We start from the raw sequence: 20,314 nt of genomic DNA on the forward strand, positions 1-20,314 counted from the left end.
TATCATATGTATAACTACTAATATTTCCTTGCATGAAGATAAGTCTGGTTAACTGAAACCACAAATGAAGAAATTCTGGTGGATTAGTAGACAGTGTCTGAATATATGTCTCTTATATTGGATGTATCTATTAATTTAAGAATAGCCTATATGCCATTCTTTGGTCTCAAGGTAGCCTAGTCACAATTCTTGTAATTTTCCACATACAGCATTTTACGTTTGATAATGACTTTGCTCAAGATGTCCTCTTTAGCAAGATACCTTTCAAATACCACTACCCATCCGTACTTAGTTCCACTAGGCTGTCGTCATTTTCATGGAGCTATGTTTCTCTTAAAACAGATGAGGAAACATCATCTCCTGAAATCTTTTCTGTATACCTTAACTCCCAGGCTGGGTTTCTTGTAGAATATCATCCATATTTATTTGTAATTTTATTTATGTGTCTGTTTCCATATAGTTTTTCAAATCTTTCAGGGGACATTCCCAGAATCTAGTGCAATTCTAGAAACTACATAAATACATTTTATAATGAATAAATTAATATTAACAGTAATTCTTTTTCAAGCACCCACCCTCTTATTAAGACAATGAAGGAGAGATTCAGATGATATTTATTTCAATAAAGGTGAATTTATTTATATTACTCTAGAAATAATGCTTTCATGTTGAATTTGTATTGCTTGGTGCCCCCTCAGATAAATATAGTGCAGATTTAGCAATTAAGTGGCTTAAATCTCTAGACATTTGGGGTAAAACTTTAGCAGGAGTGCTTAGAAGAATAACTTTTGTATCACCGTCCAAGCTTCACAAATATTTAACTTCTATTTCTTTGCATAACTTTCCAGAAATTCAAAATCACAGGTATCCTTGAATAAATTACATTTAATGAATTTGGTCACTAAAGATGAAAAAAACCCACATATTTTTCAAAGCACCTAGATGAGTCATGTTCTGACTAGCATCACTCTTGTTTGTAAGGAGGTACTTTAATGTTTTGGGGTTTTTTTTCTCCTCCTCATGCTTGATCACCTTTGGGGATAGATATTATTTTAGGCATTTAAGAGCTTTAGAAATATGGTTCACTGTTTTATAGAAAAAATATATTTAATACATACTTATATGAAAACTATTAAATTTAACAATGGTAGATAATATTAGCTACTTTTGATATTTTTTTTCAGCTATCTACTCTGTGTATACATATCCATTGTGTTATCTGACCTATTCAGGAAACAATCTTACATTAATCTGTATTTAGATTCATGCTTCTGAAATTTGGTCCCAGGATTCCCAAGAAAAATCTACTCCCCCTGTCGGTTTAAATAAAATCCAAAGATTTTGACCTTGAGAATGTGGTTCAAGGGTAAACTGTTTTATAATCATTTGCTTGAATTGCATCTAAGAGCACTGTGATTCATGTGAAATGCATTAATAATTAACATTAAGCTAGCATAGTTTTTTTGCTTTACTTAATAAAATAGATTTATTGATGGTATATCTGTATATGTAAAAACAAATGTTTTACACAAGTATAATTCTGCTGTAGGAGAAAATGGTACAAAAAGATCGTATTTTAAAAGAATATAAGTAATTTTAAATAAATCTTGAAAATATCATCTGTGATTATTTGTTGACAAGAACAATGTATAGCCACAAATCTCATCAGTAGACTGATATTTTAGTAGTGTGCCGTGAATTATAAAGTGAAGAATCATAAAATTCCAAGGAATATATATTATATTAAATTACATGTGTTTTATTTAACCAAGGGCACTGAGGTTGCAGGTATGTTTTTCTTTCTCTTTTATTCCTTTTTATGCCACTCTCTCCCTCCCCACTCTTCCTTTCTTCCTTTTTCCTTCTCGAGGTTAAAACAAAATACATGAACAATGTAATTATTCATTTTGTGTACATAAATTTCATATCCAGGTGAGCCCAGGTGCCCCAGAATACCACAAACATGAGCAAAATATGTTGTAATCTTCCTTCCTTGAAACAAACAGGTTTGGTGTTAGCATGCTGGGCAAGACCAGAAGTAACTTGTCAATTTTTAATAAAGTCTTCCTCCTTTGCAGAGCCAAATGCACCATTCTCCCTGCAAACTCTGGCGATGATGACATCTTCCCACTTCGTCTCCATAGCATCCATTTCTGAAGATTCCCCAGAAGGGTTTCATCAGGGAGATCCACCCATCTCCCCTAGAAAGTTGGCAATCTGGTCAGCCAAAAGAAGCCTCCCCATTTCCTGAAACTTACTCTGTCCGTGGTGCTGAACCATTCTGCTTAGACGCGCCCGCACGGCGCTGTCAGCTGTGCAGGGGGAAAAAAAAAATCTTCCCTGACGCTGCCCAAATCAGAACTGTGTATCTGTTATTTACTCAAGTCTTCGAAGAGCAGCAAGCTTTCTCCATCTTAATTCGACTCTACCGCAGAGCAGAGTTGCGCCGGCGTGATGGGAGGAGATTATAGGCAAGGAGAAAAAACTAATAGCAGCATTGCTCACCTGAGACCTAAGATGCTCCCATGAGTTTTGGAAGTACTCTGCTCCTTACAGCTAATATACATATTTTTGAAAAGTATTATTCTTTTACCTTTGTCCTTACACAAGGGTTCTGTGATATTGCCACCCTTCCATTTAAAAGCAAGGAGATTTGACAGCAATAAGGCTTTCAACACTGGGGATTTAAATTGTTTTTCGGTGGACTGACTTCCAGGACAAGGACTCATCGGCACCCGCCCAAATACCATGGCACTGCGTGCGCCTTTTGCCACCGGAACCTCCCCTTCCAATGAGACTTTCTGATTGTGTCTACCAACTCTCCTATTAGGAAACCCGTGGGTTGCATGCAGCTATTCTGTTGTATTCTGTTCTCATTCTCCCTCCCCTCTCTCACTCGCACTCTTGCTGGCATCAATACCATTCTGCTGAGAAGAAAAAGCCCACAACTACCTTAAGGGGTTAAGACAATATGCGCAACTCTCACCTTCTATAGCGATCACTATTTAAATCTGGCAAGAGCCTGACACCAGTATTTGCAAGAATGGAGTCGGTAAAACAAAGGATTTTGACCCCAGGAAAAGAGGGGCTAAAGAATTTTGCTGGAAAATCCCTCGGCCAGATCTACAGGTAAGAGAAAGCAAACCCATATTTGCCTGAGGCTCAGCATGAAAAAAAATCTGCAGGGCTGTTTCCGTGAACCCTGGTTGCTTAGAGAGATTGTAATATGATCGGGAAAGTCTTTTTTCTTGTTCATTGCTGGAGTGGGGCTGCTCTGGGAACCTGCTTATTTATTCAGGAATGTTGCACTAAATGGACCTGTCTGCTTTGTGTATGTGTGTGTGATTTTTGTTTCAGTACCTGCAGATTCTCATCCTTTCCTATCCAAGACTTATCCTCTTTACATTTGAAAAATGACCAGTACCTGTTCAAAGAATCTTTCATTTGGTGCTTATAGTGACACCAAATTAAATTCCTTTGATGCAGACAAATGCATAAAATATATAATCCTTTTAAAAATTCATCAAGAAATTATGAAGAATAATGGCAAAAAGAAATTTAGATCCTAGCTCCAAAACCACTTGAGTAGTAAATCCCCGAATGGAATCAGCCTTCTGTAAAGAAGCAAGAAGAATCAAAATATATCAATAGATAGCTGAAGCAGTTCTTCTTTCTGAACCCAAAATAATGTGTATATGCCTTTCATTACTTGACCTGTCCTAGCAGTCTAATTCTTCCATGGGAAAGGTCACCGCACTTGTAAGAAAAAAACCATAACAATAACTAGCAAAATAACTTTGGAAATTATTTTTAAAATATTTATCTTCCCTGTAGTCATTGTTTTACTTTCACAACTTTAAATCCTTTCAAGATATTATGTGAATGCACTTTTTCTAAATAATATGAGCAAAATCAAGAAGAGAGGGCAGAAACAAAAGAATAAACGATTCCAAGAGAGCGCTTCTTTTCGCATTTGAGAAACTGGAGTCTTTGGAAATGGAAAGAAAATGACCAGTTTTCAAAATCTCTTTGGTTCTGGGGGGCTTCGTGCAGTCTCCATCATGCACCTATGCGGCAATGTATACCGCAAGGGCCCTGCAGTCTCGCAGCTGCCCTGGAAAAAGCTGTTCTTTCCCAGCCCAGGTGCCCTCAGGTGGGGAGTTCAGGTTGCAGAGTTCAACTCTGAAATATGAGTTTATGAGGCCAATGTAACAAAATAATATTAAATCTCATTAGTTGAATTTTTCTCTCCCAGAATATATTGCCCTGTGTTCTACCATTGCGACTGGACTTTAGGAATAAGCTTTTTTTTTTTTTTTTTTTTTTTTAAATAGTCTCAAATGCGTTTGTGAGCTATTCCCAGGTGTTATCCTGCAGAATTTGGAAGTCTGACTTCCTCCCCACCCCCCACCCCGTAGCCTCCAATTGCTTGACAGTCCTCTCCCAAGCTGTGCATTCTTGAAATTGATCTTAGATCTTCATTTTCTTTGCCCGTGTGTGAAAACAATTGTGTTGGATATATCCTTTAAAAGAGCATACATAAAAATCAATTATTTGGTAGATTGGAAACATCTTCAAATTTTAACCGGTGGTGTTCTTTGTTTAAATATTGAAAGTATTCATTCACCTCAAGGGTCCACGGTGATGTTACCCATTCATATTCATCGTCTTCTATTTTTAAGTAGAGATTTCACGGATATATTGTGGACCAGAACAACGCTATCAGTTTTTAGTAAAACCTTTCTATCTCTCTGTTTTTCCCTACCCTCTTCCCCCAAGGACGAAAGCCTAAAAGGAATTGAATCAGGCGCGTGAAATCTCGTGAAATGTTTTGTGTTTAAAATAAAAACAGAAAACAAAAACCACCGTGAGACCTTCCACCCTGATGTGGAACATCTTACCGGAGTTGATTTGGGGGCGCATTTGTATAACTGGGAGTCTCATTTTAAGTCTTTGGAAATGGGCCCGTGACATTGTGTGTGTGTGTGTGTGTGTGTGTGTGTGTAACCGAGATAGTAATGACGCAAGATTGAGAATTAATTATTCATGTTCTGGCAGTAGGAAGCTTAGGTGTCGGCCATATGTTGCGGAGGCCTTTGTTTCAAACTCGAGTAATAAGAAGGAAAAAAAATAGTCAAGATGTGTAACCGGAGAGGAAACGCTGGGTTGGCACTCTAAGGCAGGAGGAAAGGGCCGTGGGGTGAGCGACTCCCACTGAGCGTCCGCAGACCTCGGCGTGGGCTCTGGACAGGAGAGGCCTCAGTCCCCGGAGTCGCCCGGCTCAGCTCGGGGGCGGGATCGCGGCGTCCTTATCCTGGAAAGCTCTAACTTGCCGGGGAAGGGAAGGGGTAGGGCGGGCCCGCCGCTGAGCGGCCCGCGGGAGGCTGGGCGGCCGCAGGAAGCAACCTGTCGCCGGGATAAAGCCCTGTGGCTGGGAGGCGTCCGCACAGGTGCTCAGCAGGCGCCTTGGGGGTAACCCTCGTAAACTGCAGACTCCGCAAGAAAGTTAGGCCGAAGCGGCCTGTGTGTGTGAATCCAGGTGCTGCGGACAGATCCCGAGGGGCTGGGGACAGATCCCGAGGGGCTGGGGACTGCACGCCGGGGGCCGGAGGTGTTCCAGGCGAGGAGATGCCGCCGCGGGGAGAGGGGCTGGCCGAGGTCGGGGCGCCCGGGGGGTCCCGGAGCCTCGAGTCCGCCCCTCACCCGCCGCCGGACGGAGGGAGGGAGGGCCAGCGCCCCTCCCCTCAGCCCTCAGGGGCCCCGATCACCGGGAACGGGAGGGCCTCGGGGGCGCCTGGCTCCAGGGGTCCTGGCCCACCCCGGCCCCCTCCGCTCTGCCGCGCAGGGTTCTGGAGAAGAAGCAGGAGGCGGGGGAGACCATCGAGCTGACCGAGGACGGGAAGCCCCTGGAGGTGCCCGAGAAAAAGGCGCCGCTGTGCGACTGCACGTGCTTCGGCCTGCCGCGTCGCTACATCATAGCCATCATGAGCGGCCTCGGCTTCTGCATCTCGTTCGGCATCCGCTGCAACCTGGGCGTGGCCATCGTGGACATGGTCAACAACAGCACCATCCACCGCGGGGGCAAGGTCATCAAGGAGGTGGGCAGCAGCCGGCCGCGCGGGCGCGCGAAGCCCCCGCACCTGTTCGAGACCGGTACCCTCACCCCTTCTTCTCCACGGGGCAGGCTCCGTCCTCCCTCCGCCCCCCTAGTGCCGCCCTGCTGAACAGAGCCTTCTAGGATCGCCAGCACCTGCCTCTCTCGGCTCCTGCAGCGAGTCGCTTCTGCCCTTAGGCCTGGCCTTTCTCACCTGCAAAGTGGGAAATAGCGTGTAGCTCACTAGGTTTTTGAGAAGAGTAACTTCATACAAGAAGTTGGGGCTTAGTCATGTCCGCTACACTAAATCGAAACATTTTTCTTTTACTCAAAGGAATTAGAGCAGCTATTTATAATTTCCCGCTGAATTCCTCCAATTCCCGCCACATTTTTAATAATGAAAATGAAACAAAACCGAAAAATAAATCGACTGTGTGGACGTGGGCAGCTTCCTCCCAGCGGCTGGCGGAGAGAGTGACCGCAGTGCGGGCGCATCTTGGGGTCACCGGGAATCCAGTCCCATAATCTGACGTGTGGGTTGGGTGACCCTCAGTAAGAGAAGGGTCAATGTCAAGGTCACAGAAAACCCTGGGTCCTTACTTCCTGTTTAGGGATCCGAGTGACAGTAAACCAGAAAGAGTGAGGGTGGGGAGGATTAATTTGGCTCTCGCTTTGGACAGAAAACAGTGAGCGCTGACCAGCCCTGGACGTTCCAGGAGACCCCGCAAAGTGCGCTTGGTTTCAAATTTTTATTCAAAGAGAGTACAGGGCCCCAGGTTCTCAGGCGGAATAATCGCTCCTCCACCCTTTCCGATGCAGATATTTCCTCCCAGTTTAAAGGTCCACCTGGTGCAGCCGGACAGGCTGTCGTGGATCGAGTTAGGCCCCGACCTTCAGACGCGCCCCTCTCGGGCTCTTACGATCACCCGGGCGCAACACCTCCCTCTCCACTGACTCCCAGATTCTTAGGGCTACTCCAGGTCGTTCGGCCCACGCCCGTCCCCGTTGGCCGGCACCATTTTCCTTCCTAACTCCTTCGACCTCGCACCTCCCACCCCAAGCTCCCCAACTTCCTTCCCCAGAATTTCCCGGGTTCCGTTCTGCTGTCTGAGCGATTCCACTGCTGTCCGCACTGGCCGGGGGCAGCTAAGTGCAGCCAGCCGGGTGTCTCCATCCCCAGCGGGGTAACGACATCTGTTCCTAGGGAGTCCGATTTTCCCAAACCAGATTCCTGAGGATTCTCATTCATCGAGGTGACCCAACCGGCCTGACAGTATCCCGAGAGCCAAACTAGGGCGCCGAGCTTTGCCATTAATCACAATACACTGTGCCCTGTTTTCCAGCTGAAAGAAGCATCTCCCACTTATAAGAAGGTATTGATTCTGTTTTGTTAGGAAACGATAATTAAGCCACCCCCACGCCCGCAGTTCAGGGAGTACCCGGGAACTGGGGGCTCTCTGTCTGGAGAACAGAATCTTCAGCCCGGGCGCTGACTCTACTCTCCCTCCGCCAGGTTTTTAAAATTAAAATAATTTTTTTCCTACTTTCCCATAGAAAGCCAAATTCAACTGGGACCCGGAAACCGTGGGGATGATCCACGGTTCCTTCTTTTGGGGCTACATCATCACCCAGATCCCGGGCGGCTACATCGCGTCTCGGCTTGCAGCCAACAGGTAACGTGCGCGGCCGGGCCCAGGCTCGTGGTCGTGGAACCCGCACCCTCAGGAGGGCGGCGGAGACCGGGGGGCCGGGACGACCGCCCCACGGGAGTAGGAAGCCCCCGGGCCAGAGCTCCTAAGTCCCTGGTCCCCCCTCTCGGAGAAGGAACTGCCGGGGCCTCCTTCCAGAACAAGGCTCCCGAAAGGACGTGGGCTCTCCGGGGCGGGCGCCCGCGGTCGCTTCCTGTCCGCCCCGTCTGAATCGGCCCTTCGCAAAATAGTCGACGTGCTTTAAGGCCGGGAAGGAGCTAAGGCCTGGCGGCGAGCAGGCGGAGCAGGGACCTGGAGGCCTGGTGCGCAAAGGGGTGGGGGCGTCACGTGTTGTCGTCTCACGTGCGCGCGTCCCGCGGGCGCCCCGGCTTCCCGCGGCGCCGACCTCCCGGCAGCGAACCTCGAAAAGCTGGTGGGGGAGCCTGCCCAGATGGTGCTCTCGGTCTGAAGGATTTGTTTCTATGGAGGCGGGCGGGATTTCAGGCTCCAGGGGCGCGATTCCACCTGTTAATGAGCCCCGCTGAGGAGAGGCGGGGAGGGGAAGGCGCTTAACTGCTTCCTGCGGCCACGGGCGGTGCTGCGGGGGTGGCTGCCAGACGAGGTCCTAGTGTCAGCCCTCAGGAGTGCCCCAAGCGCCACCCGCAGAGGCAACGCGACGTTTGGGGCCTGAGAAGTGATGGGGTAGGGGTGTCAAAGAGCACAGCCATAGGAGGGTGGGAGACAGCTTCATTTGCTTCACGTTGTATATCATGATAAATAAAACCAAGCGCTCCTTAAGTCTGAATTGTTAAGCCGATGAAGAACGCAAGCACTTTCCTTCCAGTATTGCAGCATAGAGCCCCCAAAGAGAGACTTCGGGTCTTCCTTCAGACCCTGTACTATGACCTCATCACTCTCCCGCCCTTCACAACTTGCTAGTAATCTAGTACTGGGCACCTCTCTAGTCTGTGTTCTAGTCTGCTATCATAAACGTAAACGGGTCCCTCTTCATCTCTAAGTGAAATTTCCCAGGCCACTTCCAGTGGCTTTTGTCATCTTCAGTCCTATTCTCAGAGGTATCTTCCCACCCAACATTTCCCAGTCATCTCCAAGGCCTAGGAAGGAATTCTTGGAAATTTACATATTTTAGGCTTAAGGATTCTAGGGTGAGGATTTTTGGACAGTCCTTCAAAATGTCAAGAAGAGAGTGCAATAGATGAAGTATAGTGCCCTATGAATATTGTTTTTTCTCTGACATTATGGATGGTTAGCACTGAGACCCAGCAAGACACGGATATTCTTTTTTTTTTTTAAAGGAATCTGTTTAAAATGAAAAGCACTAACTGTGGAGAGAACTCAATATTATAAATGGGATAAATGAATGAAAAAAATATTAGGCAGAAAAATCTAAAGGAAATAATGCCTTAAATAGTACTGGCAATGAACATGTTACATTTTGGATTTCATACCCATCATGCATAGTGTTTTGAATACTTTTTCCCTATAAAATATTTTCTAAAACAAAACAAACTTTCCTGGAGAATCACTCTGAAAAAAAATATATATATAATGTGTGTGTGTGTGTGTATATATATATATATATATATATATAATGTGTGTGTGTGTGTGTGTATATATATATATATATATATATATAAATGTTTTTACTTCAGGGGATACCTATCCAACAATGCACTAAAACCCAAAAATTATACAGGAAACTCAATGTAATATGAAATGAAAATATAATGGCTGTGCCTTTTTTTTTTTCAGAGTCAAAACCTTTGGCTTGCCAAATGTTAAAATGCTAACATTTTCCTGCCAGGAAAATACACCAGGGATGCTTCAGTAAACAGGTTATAAAATTGGGAGGTCAGTAAACAGGTTTTCCTGATGAAAAAAAAAAAAGTCAAGCTCAATGCTATCATTTGTGACATATTTAGTAAAGAAGAGACTGATGCTGACTCAGATGCTAATTTATTTGTTACATTTTTCTCAAAGGAAAGAGTTCTGAATTTTAGAATTTTTATTTGGATCTGTATTTACCTTACCCTAAAATGGGCATTCCAGGGAATAAAGCTTAATGTTTTCTTATGCATTATTTTGTATTCTGCAAGACTGAGGAAACTAAGTTAAAATTCATTGTAAAATATTATGAACAGATAGAAGATTATTATAAAATAGCTTCTTTATTGCATCTTGGGGTTTTGACATCTTGGCTACAATTTTAAAATATGACAACTATATTTTAAAAATATATAGTTGAGGCCTTCTGTGAAAACAGGTTTTAAAATATATATAACATTCCCATTTCTAATTATAAAAATATATAAAATAAGAAAATGTAATAGAAATTATAAATAATTTAATCACCCAGAGACACCTATTATTAACATGTTGGTGAATGTCCGATTAGTCCTATATGTACTACATAAAATTTTATCTTAGCTGTTTTTTAAACAAAAAACTGATAGATTTTTAGAATTGATTTAAAAGATGTATGGTTTCTCTTTATAATCCTTTTCAAAAACAGTAAAAACAGCACAGCAAGATCAGTTTTCCGCCTACAATTATTGTGTATCCATTCAAATGAGCTCCTCCCTATAGTTCATTTAATAATAGAACAAACTTTCCCTTCGATGGGATGCTGGGGACAGATTCCTCTCCCTGTAGGTGTAGAAGAAGCTCAATCTGGAAAGTGTGTGTCATCACTGTTATGGCCGGAACTGGAACAGAGGAACTGAGGTGTGTGAAGCTGCTTCCTCAAGATAGAGGCGCTCCTGGTTACACTGCCAGGCAAATTTCTCAATGAAAAACAAACAGTGATGCTTTGGCACCTCCATTTTAGAGATGAAGCAAAATACTTGTGCAGAATACAAGTTCTTTGTTTTGTTTTTCTTCTGGTCAAATTCCAAATATCCGTGTTTTTCCTGATCATGCAGAGGAGAAAATGAAGGAGTCCTGGGGAGAGAAAACTCAGTTTCAGATGATGATGATGGCCCTTGCATCATTTTTTCTTTTGTCTTTTTTAAAGGGCTATGGCATATCCTGGGCTGGAGAATTTAGCCACTTCCACAGGGGGCCTTAGGGTAGGGAATCAACAAAACACTCCCAACAAACCTGTAATGTTTCCAGATGAGTACATACAGGTATTTAATACAGTGTTTAAAAGGTGTTGGGGACAATGAAATTTGCTTTTAAACAATACTGAGCATGGAGTTTACAGTAATCCAGATAATTCCAAATATAAAATGGCTAAAGATGATTTTTATTGTGGTAAAAATGCACTGAGAGAGTGAGAAGGAATCTCACTGGGCAAACGTTTAATGTGAGAAACAACAGAATTTTTGCAGTGGGTATAATCAAAGATCAGAATTACCTAAGAAAATTTGGCCAACATTATGTCTTTAATGGATAATACTATATAGACTATTCTTGACACTCTAGTATAGGTGGCAATATTACTTAAACTCTATTTAAAATTTTTCTATCATGTCCTTTCCTCCTGATTTCCCAATCCTGCTTTAGTTTTTTACATAGTACTGATAGCCACCTGGTATACCAATATTTTTCTTTTTGTTTAATGTGTGCCTTTCTCCAATAAAATGTAAGTGTCATGACAGAACAAGTAGTTTTGTCTGTGTTGTTTTTACTGTTTATACTTTGCATAAACCTCATAGTGCCTGGCCCATGATAGATCCCTGCTCAATAAATAAAATGAACATCACAACAAAGTATGGCCACACACACACACACACACACACACACACACACACACACAAAGGCAGTATGGCATAATGTTTGAGATATAGATTCTAAAACAAGCCAAACTGTATGGGTTCAGACTCCTCCTGAATGTGCCATTTAATAGAATGACACAAAACATTCTCTGCGCCTCAGTTTATATTTCTGTAAAGGAAGACTAACCAAAATACTTACCTGATAAGTGTAAAATTCTTAACAAATACCTGGCACTCAATAATTGTTGTTATTCTTCATTAATAATAAAAACTTAAATTCATAAAAAAATATTAAAAGAAAAAACTCTTGTGAGCACTCAGCATTACTTGTGTTTAAATTTGCCTTAAGTATTAATGATGCAAATTATTCATTTTTAATAATTATTTTTATTGTGATAAAAATGCCCCTTTTCATATGTCAGATTTCTGCCTTTAAGATTATTTTTAATGCACATTATTAATATTATTGTTCACTGAAAATGCTATTTCTCATTTGAAGGCTTTTAAAGAGCTTTGTTAAAACTATTTTCAGCCAATAGAATTAAGAGTTCTAGTAATTCAGTGCGTGCCGCATTTGAATTATAGCCAGGCATTATAAATACACTTAGAGAAATGCCTTTGAGCAGGAGGTTGGATTTTTCTGTTGAAAGTTATTGTTTATTTCCCCTGCCCTGTCTTTTATGTAAAGAGGGTTCAGTTCCTAGTACAACATTCTGTCTTTCCAGGTATCTCTTGGGTTTCTAACTTGACTTTGACTAAAAAAAAAAAAAAAGTTCTTTATTTGAAGAAGGATTGAAGATTGCATATGTCTGTAGCATAAAGTGAACTCCCTGTAACAAAAAGAACCCATTTTAGAGCTGGACCAGGCTCATCTAATCCAGTGCTCTCAGGTTACAGATCAAGAAAGCAAATAGAGAATCAGGGGGGTTGTAACTTGCCCAAGTGACAAAATGCCTGAGAGTAAAACTCAGGTGTCCCATAGTGCATGACCACAGCCAACCTCCACTTTGAAATTGAACATCTCTGCCTGATATTATGTGCTTCATTGCGAAGTTCACTTTCAGCAGCAGGCTGAGCCATCTGCTCCCTGAATCGGTGCCTACAGTCTATCATGCCCCAAATCTTGGACAGAAATCCATGAATTAGACGGAGAAGCCTTTAGTAGGCCCAAGGGACCCTTAGGTTTCTGTGGCAGGAGAAACATACTTTATTTTTGTGTGTACACTGGCTCCCAAACTATTTGGCACAACAGGAGTGATTCTGTTCTTCTATCAGCAAAAGTCAACATCCAAACCTGATAGTGACTTAGGCAAATAGTGTGATTTTCAGTGGAGGAAAACATGGTATTTAGAACTTTTCCTCCCTGCCCAGACCCTTTGAAAGTTTGGGTTTATAAGATTGCGGAGGTAGGAGCATGACTGGGGGATAGTTTAGACCTTTGGTCTGCAAAGAAGAAGGGTTCTTCCTTGGGATTTTGAATGATCAAATTCAATTTATATGACTCACCTAAAAAAGAGAGTAATTTACACTAAAAAATGACTGGATCAAATGGATGGATTCTTAAAACTATTTACTAATGTCTAATTTTATTTATAAAAATGAAATTAGATATGCTTTAGGTAAATATTCTGGCTAACCTAATGTCGAAAAATCCTCTGGTGAGAATGATTTTCAGAAAGAGAGGAACAAAGATACTTTAGACACAACACCTTTATATTTTAAGCCCAGAAAGAAACAATTTTGCTGGAGCTATTCTGTCTTTTGCCTTCATAGAAATTAAACAATAAAGGTGTTTTTTCTTGTATTAGAGTAAGCATGTATTGGAAATCTAAAGTCTTATCACCAGACGCACACAAATACCCTTTATTTATGTATTTATCTATCTGTCATCTATCATATTTTTTCCCTCTCTGCTTACCTTTCTACTGTAACATTTATCGCAAGCTAGGGTTCCTTAACAGTGGTGGGGTTCAAATAATTTTAACAACCTAATGACCATTTTAAGTATAAAAAAGATGATATACTGAAAGGTAGTTTATTACTTCGTGCATTTAATACTTAAGAACAATAAAAGAGGTACACAAAACTAGATTATGCTATAAGAAAGAGTTTTAAAATATTAATGAAAAATATTGAATAATCCCTGACAAAAAATAATGAAACTGTTATTTAAGATATTTCCGTATTGCTTCTTGATTGGCATCCTCACTTGCAATTTTTTTCACCTATGGACGAAATGAACATTACTATGGGCACTTAGAATACACTGTTGTGCAGATGAATGTTATAAAAGAGTAAGGAATGTAAATTTGTGATTTCCACATTGGGTGGCTGCCCAGGCACCCACCTTAGAGAGAACCCTGATTATAAGTGCCATTTTAACAACTGGGTCACTGAAATCAACAAAAATTTAGGTATCATTTTGCCCAACTGGTGCAAACCGGCTGAATCCCTCCACTGTTAACCTTTCCAGTGAGAAACATTTGCAAGTTCCTTTTGTGTGAGAAAACAATTCAGACTATAAACATAAAGCCTGCTGCAAGGGACTACTCTCCTGCTGTGGTGGAAAGACAGTTTATAGTCATTCAGGCTGGTAGGGCTAGAGCTGAATATCTCTCTCTCACTCATCTCGCTGCCTATGAAATATCTAGCTGCCTTCCCATTGTGGGCCCTATAGGTTAGGTATCTAGGGCAATGCAGAAAAAGGCCTTCCTTTTCCTGACAAAAGAAAATACCCTTTCCACAAGATGAATAGATAGATCGAGAGGGGGAGGGGTCCCTAAGGGCTTGCACGGGGTTTGCTGACATGAGCTTCTCTCAGCTTCTCTCCCCTTCCATCCCCCCCTTTTCGCCCCTCACTGGCTCTGGCTTCCCCTGTGGCTGCCACATCCCACATCCGACTCCTGCAATGAAGAGGCAGTCTCTGGAGGGGAGGGACATGATTTTGAGGGAGGAGAGAGTCAGGTGGGCAGCTGGTAGAATGATTCTCCCTTTGCCATATGCTACTGTTGGGGCTGCCTAATTTCTCTGTCATGAGTGATGAAGTCATTTTTACAACTTAATGATGTATCAAGGGACCCAGAGAGCCAGCTTGCGCTTGTGTATTCCTTATTTAAAATGGGAGTGGGGGCATCAGATGTAATGAAGGGAGGTGCCTGAGCACCGATTTGATTAGATTAAATAGATTAAACAGCCTGAATCACTCTATTCCTGCAGACCCTCTTGGAAAGGATTAGTGCCACACCTGGGGTGAAGAATACTAGTTCCCTGTTAAGTGACAAGCCACTGCCCAAATGGAAATTGATTGATTGATTCAGGGAAAATAGATATAATCTGTAGAAGTGACAAGTCACCAATGTTTCTGTCACCTCTTCCAGACAAATCCTTGAGGGGTGAGCTCATATATGAGGGTGCTTGTGGCTCTGGGTCATAGGAAAAAGGATATGATTGGGAATTTCAGAGCTAACTTGCTTCAGGCCACACTGAATGGTAATTATCAGGCAGGGCGTGCTGCAGGTTTTCAACAATATCATTTGCTTTCCAGGACATTTTCATATCAGCAATACTATATGCTTCTCAATTTGGACTATGTAGTTGATGATATGAAGCCTCCTACTCCACGCTTAGACACGCGCGCGCGTGTGCGCGCACACACACACATATTTTCCTTTCCTTTGTCTTTCAGTGTGAAATGATGACATTTTCTTACAATATAAGCACTTAAAAACACACTTATGTATGTCTGTGCGTGTAACAGAAAAAAAACCCGTAGAAATTAGTTTTAAACTTGAAACTGAGCAAATTAAATCATTTTAGTATGTTATTTGCTGTGGAGGAAATCTTGAGGCAAACAACAGTGTTGAGTAGCTTTCAAGTGGCTTATCATTATGAACAGCAATCTTAATAAGCAAATGACCCTTATTTTATTTTTTCTTCCTCAGAGAGGCTCTGTAAGGCAGACATTCTTATGCCTGTTTTATTGATGAGAGACACGAACCCAGAGTAGCAGTGATTTTCCCTAAGATCCCTAGCTGCTGAGAGGAAGAACTACGTGTCTGATTTCACATAATGTGCTTCTTTTCTAATGAGACTTCTCCTATTGACTAGCTTTACTGTGCATGTTCCTTTAAAAATTATTTTACAGTGGTTTTTTTTTTTTATCACTGTATTATTTAGTACTGGTCTAGGTCCATAGGAAAAGGTATGGCTGTGGAATAATTAAGATTTATATATTTGCATGATTTTGCCTTTTAGGCAAGTCTTTTGATATGTGGATAAAATTGAAAAATCTATTGTGATGGATTTGTTTTCAGGGCAGCAGTGCTGGGAGATGCAGCTATGTGTCGAAGTGGAGACCCATGCTAGGGATGATAAAAGTCACACAAACATTAAATGTTTTTAATATATAATCTATTTTCTTTTGCCTATTGAGACATCAAAACTCTATTCAATGCTCATGTTTGTTTGTTGGTTTTTGTAACATCAGGTAAAAGAAAAATGATGACTGTCAAACATAATACAACTTGCACAGCTACATTAAGTATTGATAAATGGTGAGATTCTTTAAGAGTACATCACCTCTAAAGCATTATGACCTAATGTGATTTTGAAAGTGGTGTTTGAGAGACTGTGATTTCAGAGGGTGAGCAGGTTGCTATGATGAACAGAAAGTGTAATGGCAGGTGGCTTCAGGAGAGTCTACGGAGTTGTTTGGAAGACTTAAGGATGAGGCCTGACGGAGCCATGTACTTGAACTCAGCAACTATCTCAAGTGAGGTTTTATTCACAGGAGTATTCTAAATTCTAGTCCATAGCTGCCATCCTACAATTATTCTATAAGAGTCACTCAGCTTCCCATGATTGTTAGGCTACTTAGAACAGCAGTTTGTCCCCATTAAAAACTCAAGAACAAATAAATGGTCAATTGAAAAAGAGACTAGGATAAAGCAGGTCCAGAGCAGAACTATCTGTTATAACACACTATGCCCCAGGAATGGAAGTTACCATGGCCCTCTATTGGAAGTCTTTATACAAAATTATAAGAACAGGCCATATACAAAGCCTTTCGCTAGCATCATGGGTGTGAGGAAGTGAAAGACAGACCTGGACTATATTTGCCAAGAGACTCAAATAACTTGGGGGGTGGAGAAACACAGAGCTTAGATAAAGTCTTCTAAAAGTGCTCTACAGTATGTTAGGAATATCTGTTAGGAGAAGAGATTAGCTGCAAAAAAGGTGTGTGTGTATGTGGGTATATGTAAGGGAAATATTGAGGGTGATAGCGGGGAGATGCCAACACTGGTACAATTCATTTAGAGGTTAGAATTAAAAAGAAACATATGTGTCCTGTCTAATAGCTTTAGAGTGACTATTGAGAAATGGATTAAGAGGAGAAGGCATGCTGACTAAATCTGTGTACCTTCAAATGAGAGATAGAATTCCCACTATATGTTTTCATGAAATGTAAGCTGATAGAATTTCAGGATGAAATGAAACAACTTTAAATCCATTGTCACAGAAATAGCATTATTTAATTAAGTCAAAAACATTCCGGAAGAAAGAAACAAAGAATAACAATTCTCTGAAAACTCTATTAAATGATAGGAAATTTCTATGCAATGATAGCTGGTATATATGAGCCATTTACTGTGAACAGGACACTGTCCCTTTTCATAATTAATTCATTTAATCTTCATGACAATCCTTTGAATTATGAAAACTGAGTATCTTCATTTTACAGATGTAGAAAGTGAGGCTTAAGAGAATTTAATAATAACTTGTTCAGTGTTATACCTCATAAGAAATTAGAACTGGAATTTAAATACATACAGTGTATTATTAACTAATATTATATTATGCTGTTTGTATGTTCTTAAAAATATATGGCAGCTGTTGAGTCAATTTGGTCAATGAGAACAGTTTAAAACTAGGTCAGCAAACTTCACTTCAGGTCTTGATCAAATGACTTAATTATGATTCGTGTTTCGTCAAGGAGATCGTCCCTCTTATGAGGTGATTCCATCCCACTCTTGCCATTCCCATCTGTAATAAGAAGGAAGCCCCTCATTTCAGCTCTAACTCTGTTCATTCTAGGCCTGCGTCTGCCCCAGATCTGTCTCTTTTGTGATGTTTAGGGGGGAATATCTAGCATGGCACTATTAAACCAATGAATCTCAGATCAAAAAAAGTGAATCAGTATCACCTGGGAACTGAGAACTTGTTAGAAATGCAAATTCTCAGTCCCCTCACAGACCTACTGACTCCTCCCGTGCCCAGCAATTAAGTGTTGTGTTTGAACAAGCCCCCTAAGGTGATTATTATCATCATGTGGTAAAGCCCGGAAGTCCCTGCGCTGAACTACTTTATATTCTGGAACTTCTTTTTCATACCCAATTCTACTATTTCTTCTATTTCTTTTTTGAATCCTAGGCTTTGTTCATAAAAAGGCAAACCCCTCCCTAAATGAACCACTGTTTACTTCCTTTAAATAGGAGGGTGGGTGTAGCGTCCTGCTCCTGCTCTCCATTTCTGTGACCATCTATCTTTCGATAATGTTTTTGTCTTACAAAATTTTGTTATGTTATCTGCTGCTGCAGGCATTGTTAGCGCTCATTTTAGTTCTTCTTCCATTAATGTAGAGTACAGCTTAAGGCAGGGGTCCCCAAACTTTTTACACAAGGGGCCAGTTCACTGTCCCTCAGACCGTTGGAGGGCCAGACTATAAAAAAAACTATGAACAAATTCCTAAGCACACTGCACATATCTTATTTTAAAGTAAAAAAACAAAACAGGAACAAATACAATATTTAAAATAAAGAACAAGTAAATTTAAATCAACAAACTGACCAGTATTTCAATAGGAACTATGGGCCTCCTTTTGGCTAATGAGATGGTCAATGTCCGGTTCCATATTTGTCACTGCTAACCATAAGAAATGATATGACACACTTCTGGAGCCGTGATGCGTGCGTCCCGCGTCATCGGAAGTAGTACTGTACGTGAGCAACGCTGCACTTTTCACTGACCACCAATGAAAGAGATGCCCCTTCCGGAAGTGCAGCGGGGGCCGGATAAATGGCCTCAGGGGGCCACATGCGGCCCACGGGCCGTAGTTTGGGGACCCCTGGCTTAAGGGTTAAGTATCTAGGATCTACAACCAGACTGAGTAAATATAAACCATGGTTCTCCACCTAGTATCTCTGTGACCTTCACAAGTTGTTTAAACTCACTGGGATTTGTTATTCAATCTAAGAAATAAGGATAGTGTTATAGCTTCTAATATTGTTGCTGACAGTTTAAAATGAGGATCCAGAATAGTGACTAGTACACATTAGCAATTCAATAACAATTGGATGAAATTATTTCTACTTGACTGACTCCTTTATGGATTTATTTTTATGTGTCAGCACCAGCCAAACCTTTTAGATACATTATTTCATTTGGCTCCACAGCAATCCTACAAAATATGATATATTATCATTGTACAAGTCCTAACATCCCTTAAATGCTTAGGATATGCCAGACATTCTTCTGGGTGTTTTACTTGTAATAACTCATAGGTTCTTTCAATATCTCTCTTTTGTTGATAAAGAATGAAGCATAAATACTAAAGTAAACTGCTCAAGTAATAAGTGACAGAAATGAACTTTGAAGCCAGGCAGTCTGGTCCTAGAAACCATGCTTTTGATCATTACACAGCACTGCCCTCTTCATAGAGAAGTATCAGAAGCTTAGAAAGGTTAGTAGTTTTCCAGTTATATCATTACTAAGTAATAAAGCTAGGATTTTACAACAATTCTGTACCATATGTATGTCCCTCCCCCCTTTTTTTTTCTCTACCATCATTAATGACTTTGAACCCTTGTTCCTCTGCAAGACATCTTCTTGACTAAACATGAATCTTGATTACCTTCTATCTCTCTGGACTCATAGATCTCTCTCCCCTTAATTCTAGTAAGTTTCATATTTATGTCACTTTTAGAGCATAATTATCTATTATTCTCTAGGACCCTGAACCTCATCATTTCTTAGAAGCCATGGTCTTGTGGATTCTGTTCTCCCACTCCTTGGCCTGTCTGCATTTCCTCAAATCACTCTCACATGATCCTTGTTCATCATCTCACTCTTGATGTTCTAACTCCTCCCATTCACCTCTACCACCATGCCCTGACCTTTTAAAGACTGCCCTAGTTTCTGGTACATAATGTAATCCCATCCATTTTTTCGAATCTTTGCTGATCCAGTTCCTATCTTTGGAATTTCTTCCTTCTTTTTGTATCCCTCTTCCAAGGCCCAGCTTGGAAGTGTCTCTGTGAAGGACTTGCTTCCTGGTCACCCCAGCTGGAATGGATGTCTTCCTCCCATGCTTTCCATTTGTGCTCCTTCCTGTTCCAGCCTTTGGCATAAGTTGTCCCTTGGTTATTTGTCTCTCTTTTACTCTCCAACTACACCAAGGGCCACCCTTGTCCTTTTCTCAGTGCCTAGTAGCATCACATAGATGAAAGAGCACAGATTTGCATGTCAGAGAGGCCCCGATCCCAACCTCAACTCCGCTGCTTGCTTTTTCTGTTGCAGTCTTTCTGTCTGCATATTCATATTTGTCAAATGGGAGAAATGTAACTCAGAGTTTTGTGGATTAAATTAATTAATGCATAATAGAGGAAAAGTATAGCAAGAACTCTGTAACTGTCAGCTCTTTCCCCCTTTCAGCAAAATACCCCACTCTAAATATAGTCTTACAAGGATTTGAAGTGTGAATACCTAAATGAATATTGACTGAAGTGGCTGCTTCA

The 20,314-nt window shown here is 41.3% G+C and overlaps 1 protein-coding gene across 1 annotated transcript in view; it reads left to right on the forward strand.

Moving 5' to 3' along the window:
• The first annotated feature begins 2,106 nt into the window (after window positions 1–2,106).
• SLC17A6 (solute carrier family 17 member 6) overlaps window positions 2,107–20,314 on the forward strand; it is a 40,502-nt gene continuing 22,294 nt past the window's right edge. Inside the window, exons 1-3 of the mRNA XM_066251140.1 lie at window positions 2,107–3,129; window positions 5,846–6,098; window positions 7,649–7,767. Of these exons, the coding sequence (XP_066107237.1) occupies window positions 3,044–3,129; window positions 5,846–6,098; window positions 7,649–7,767 (458 nt within the window). The 5' untranslated portion in view covers window positions 2,107–3,043. The remainder of the gene's footprint in view (window positions 3,130–5,845; window positions 6,099–7,648; window positions 7,768–20,314) is intronic.

This window comes from Saccopteryx bilineata, chromosome 1 (assembly GCF_036850765.1).
Source record: "Saccopteryx bilineata isolate mSacBil1 chromosome 1, mSacBil1_pri_phased_curated, whole genome shotgun sequence".
NCBI classification, from domain to species: Eukaryota; Metazoa; Chordata; class Mammalia; order Chiroptera; family Emballonuridae; genus Saccopteryx; species Saccopteryx bilineata.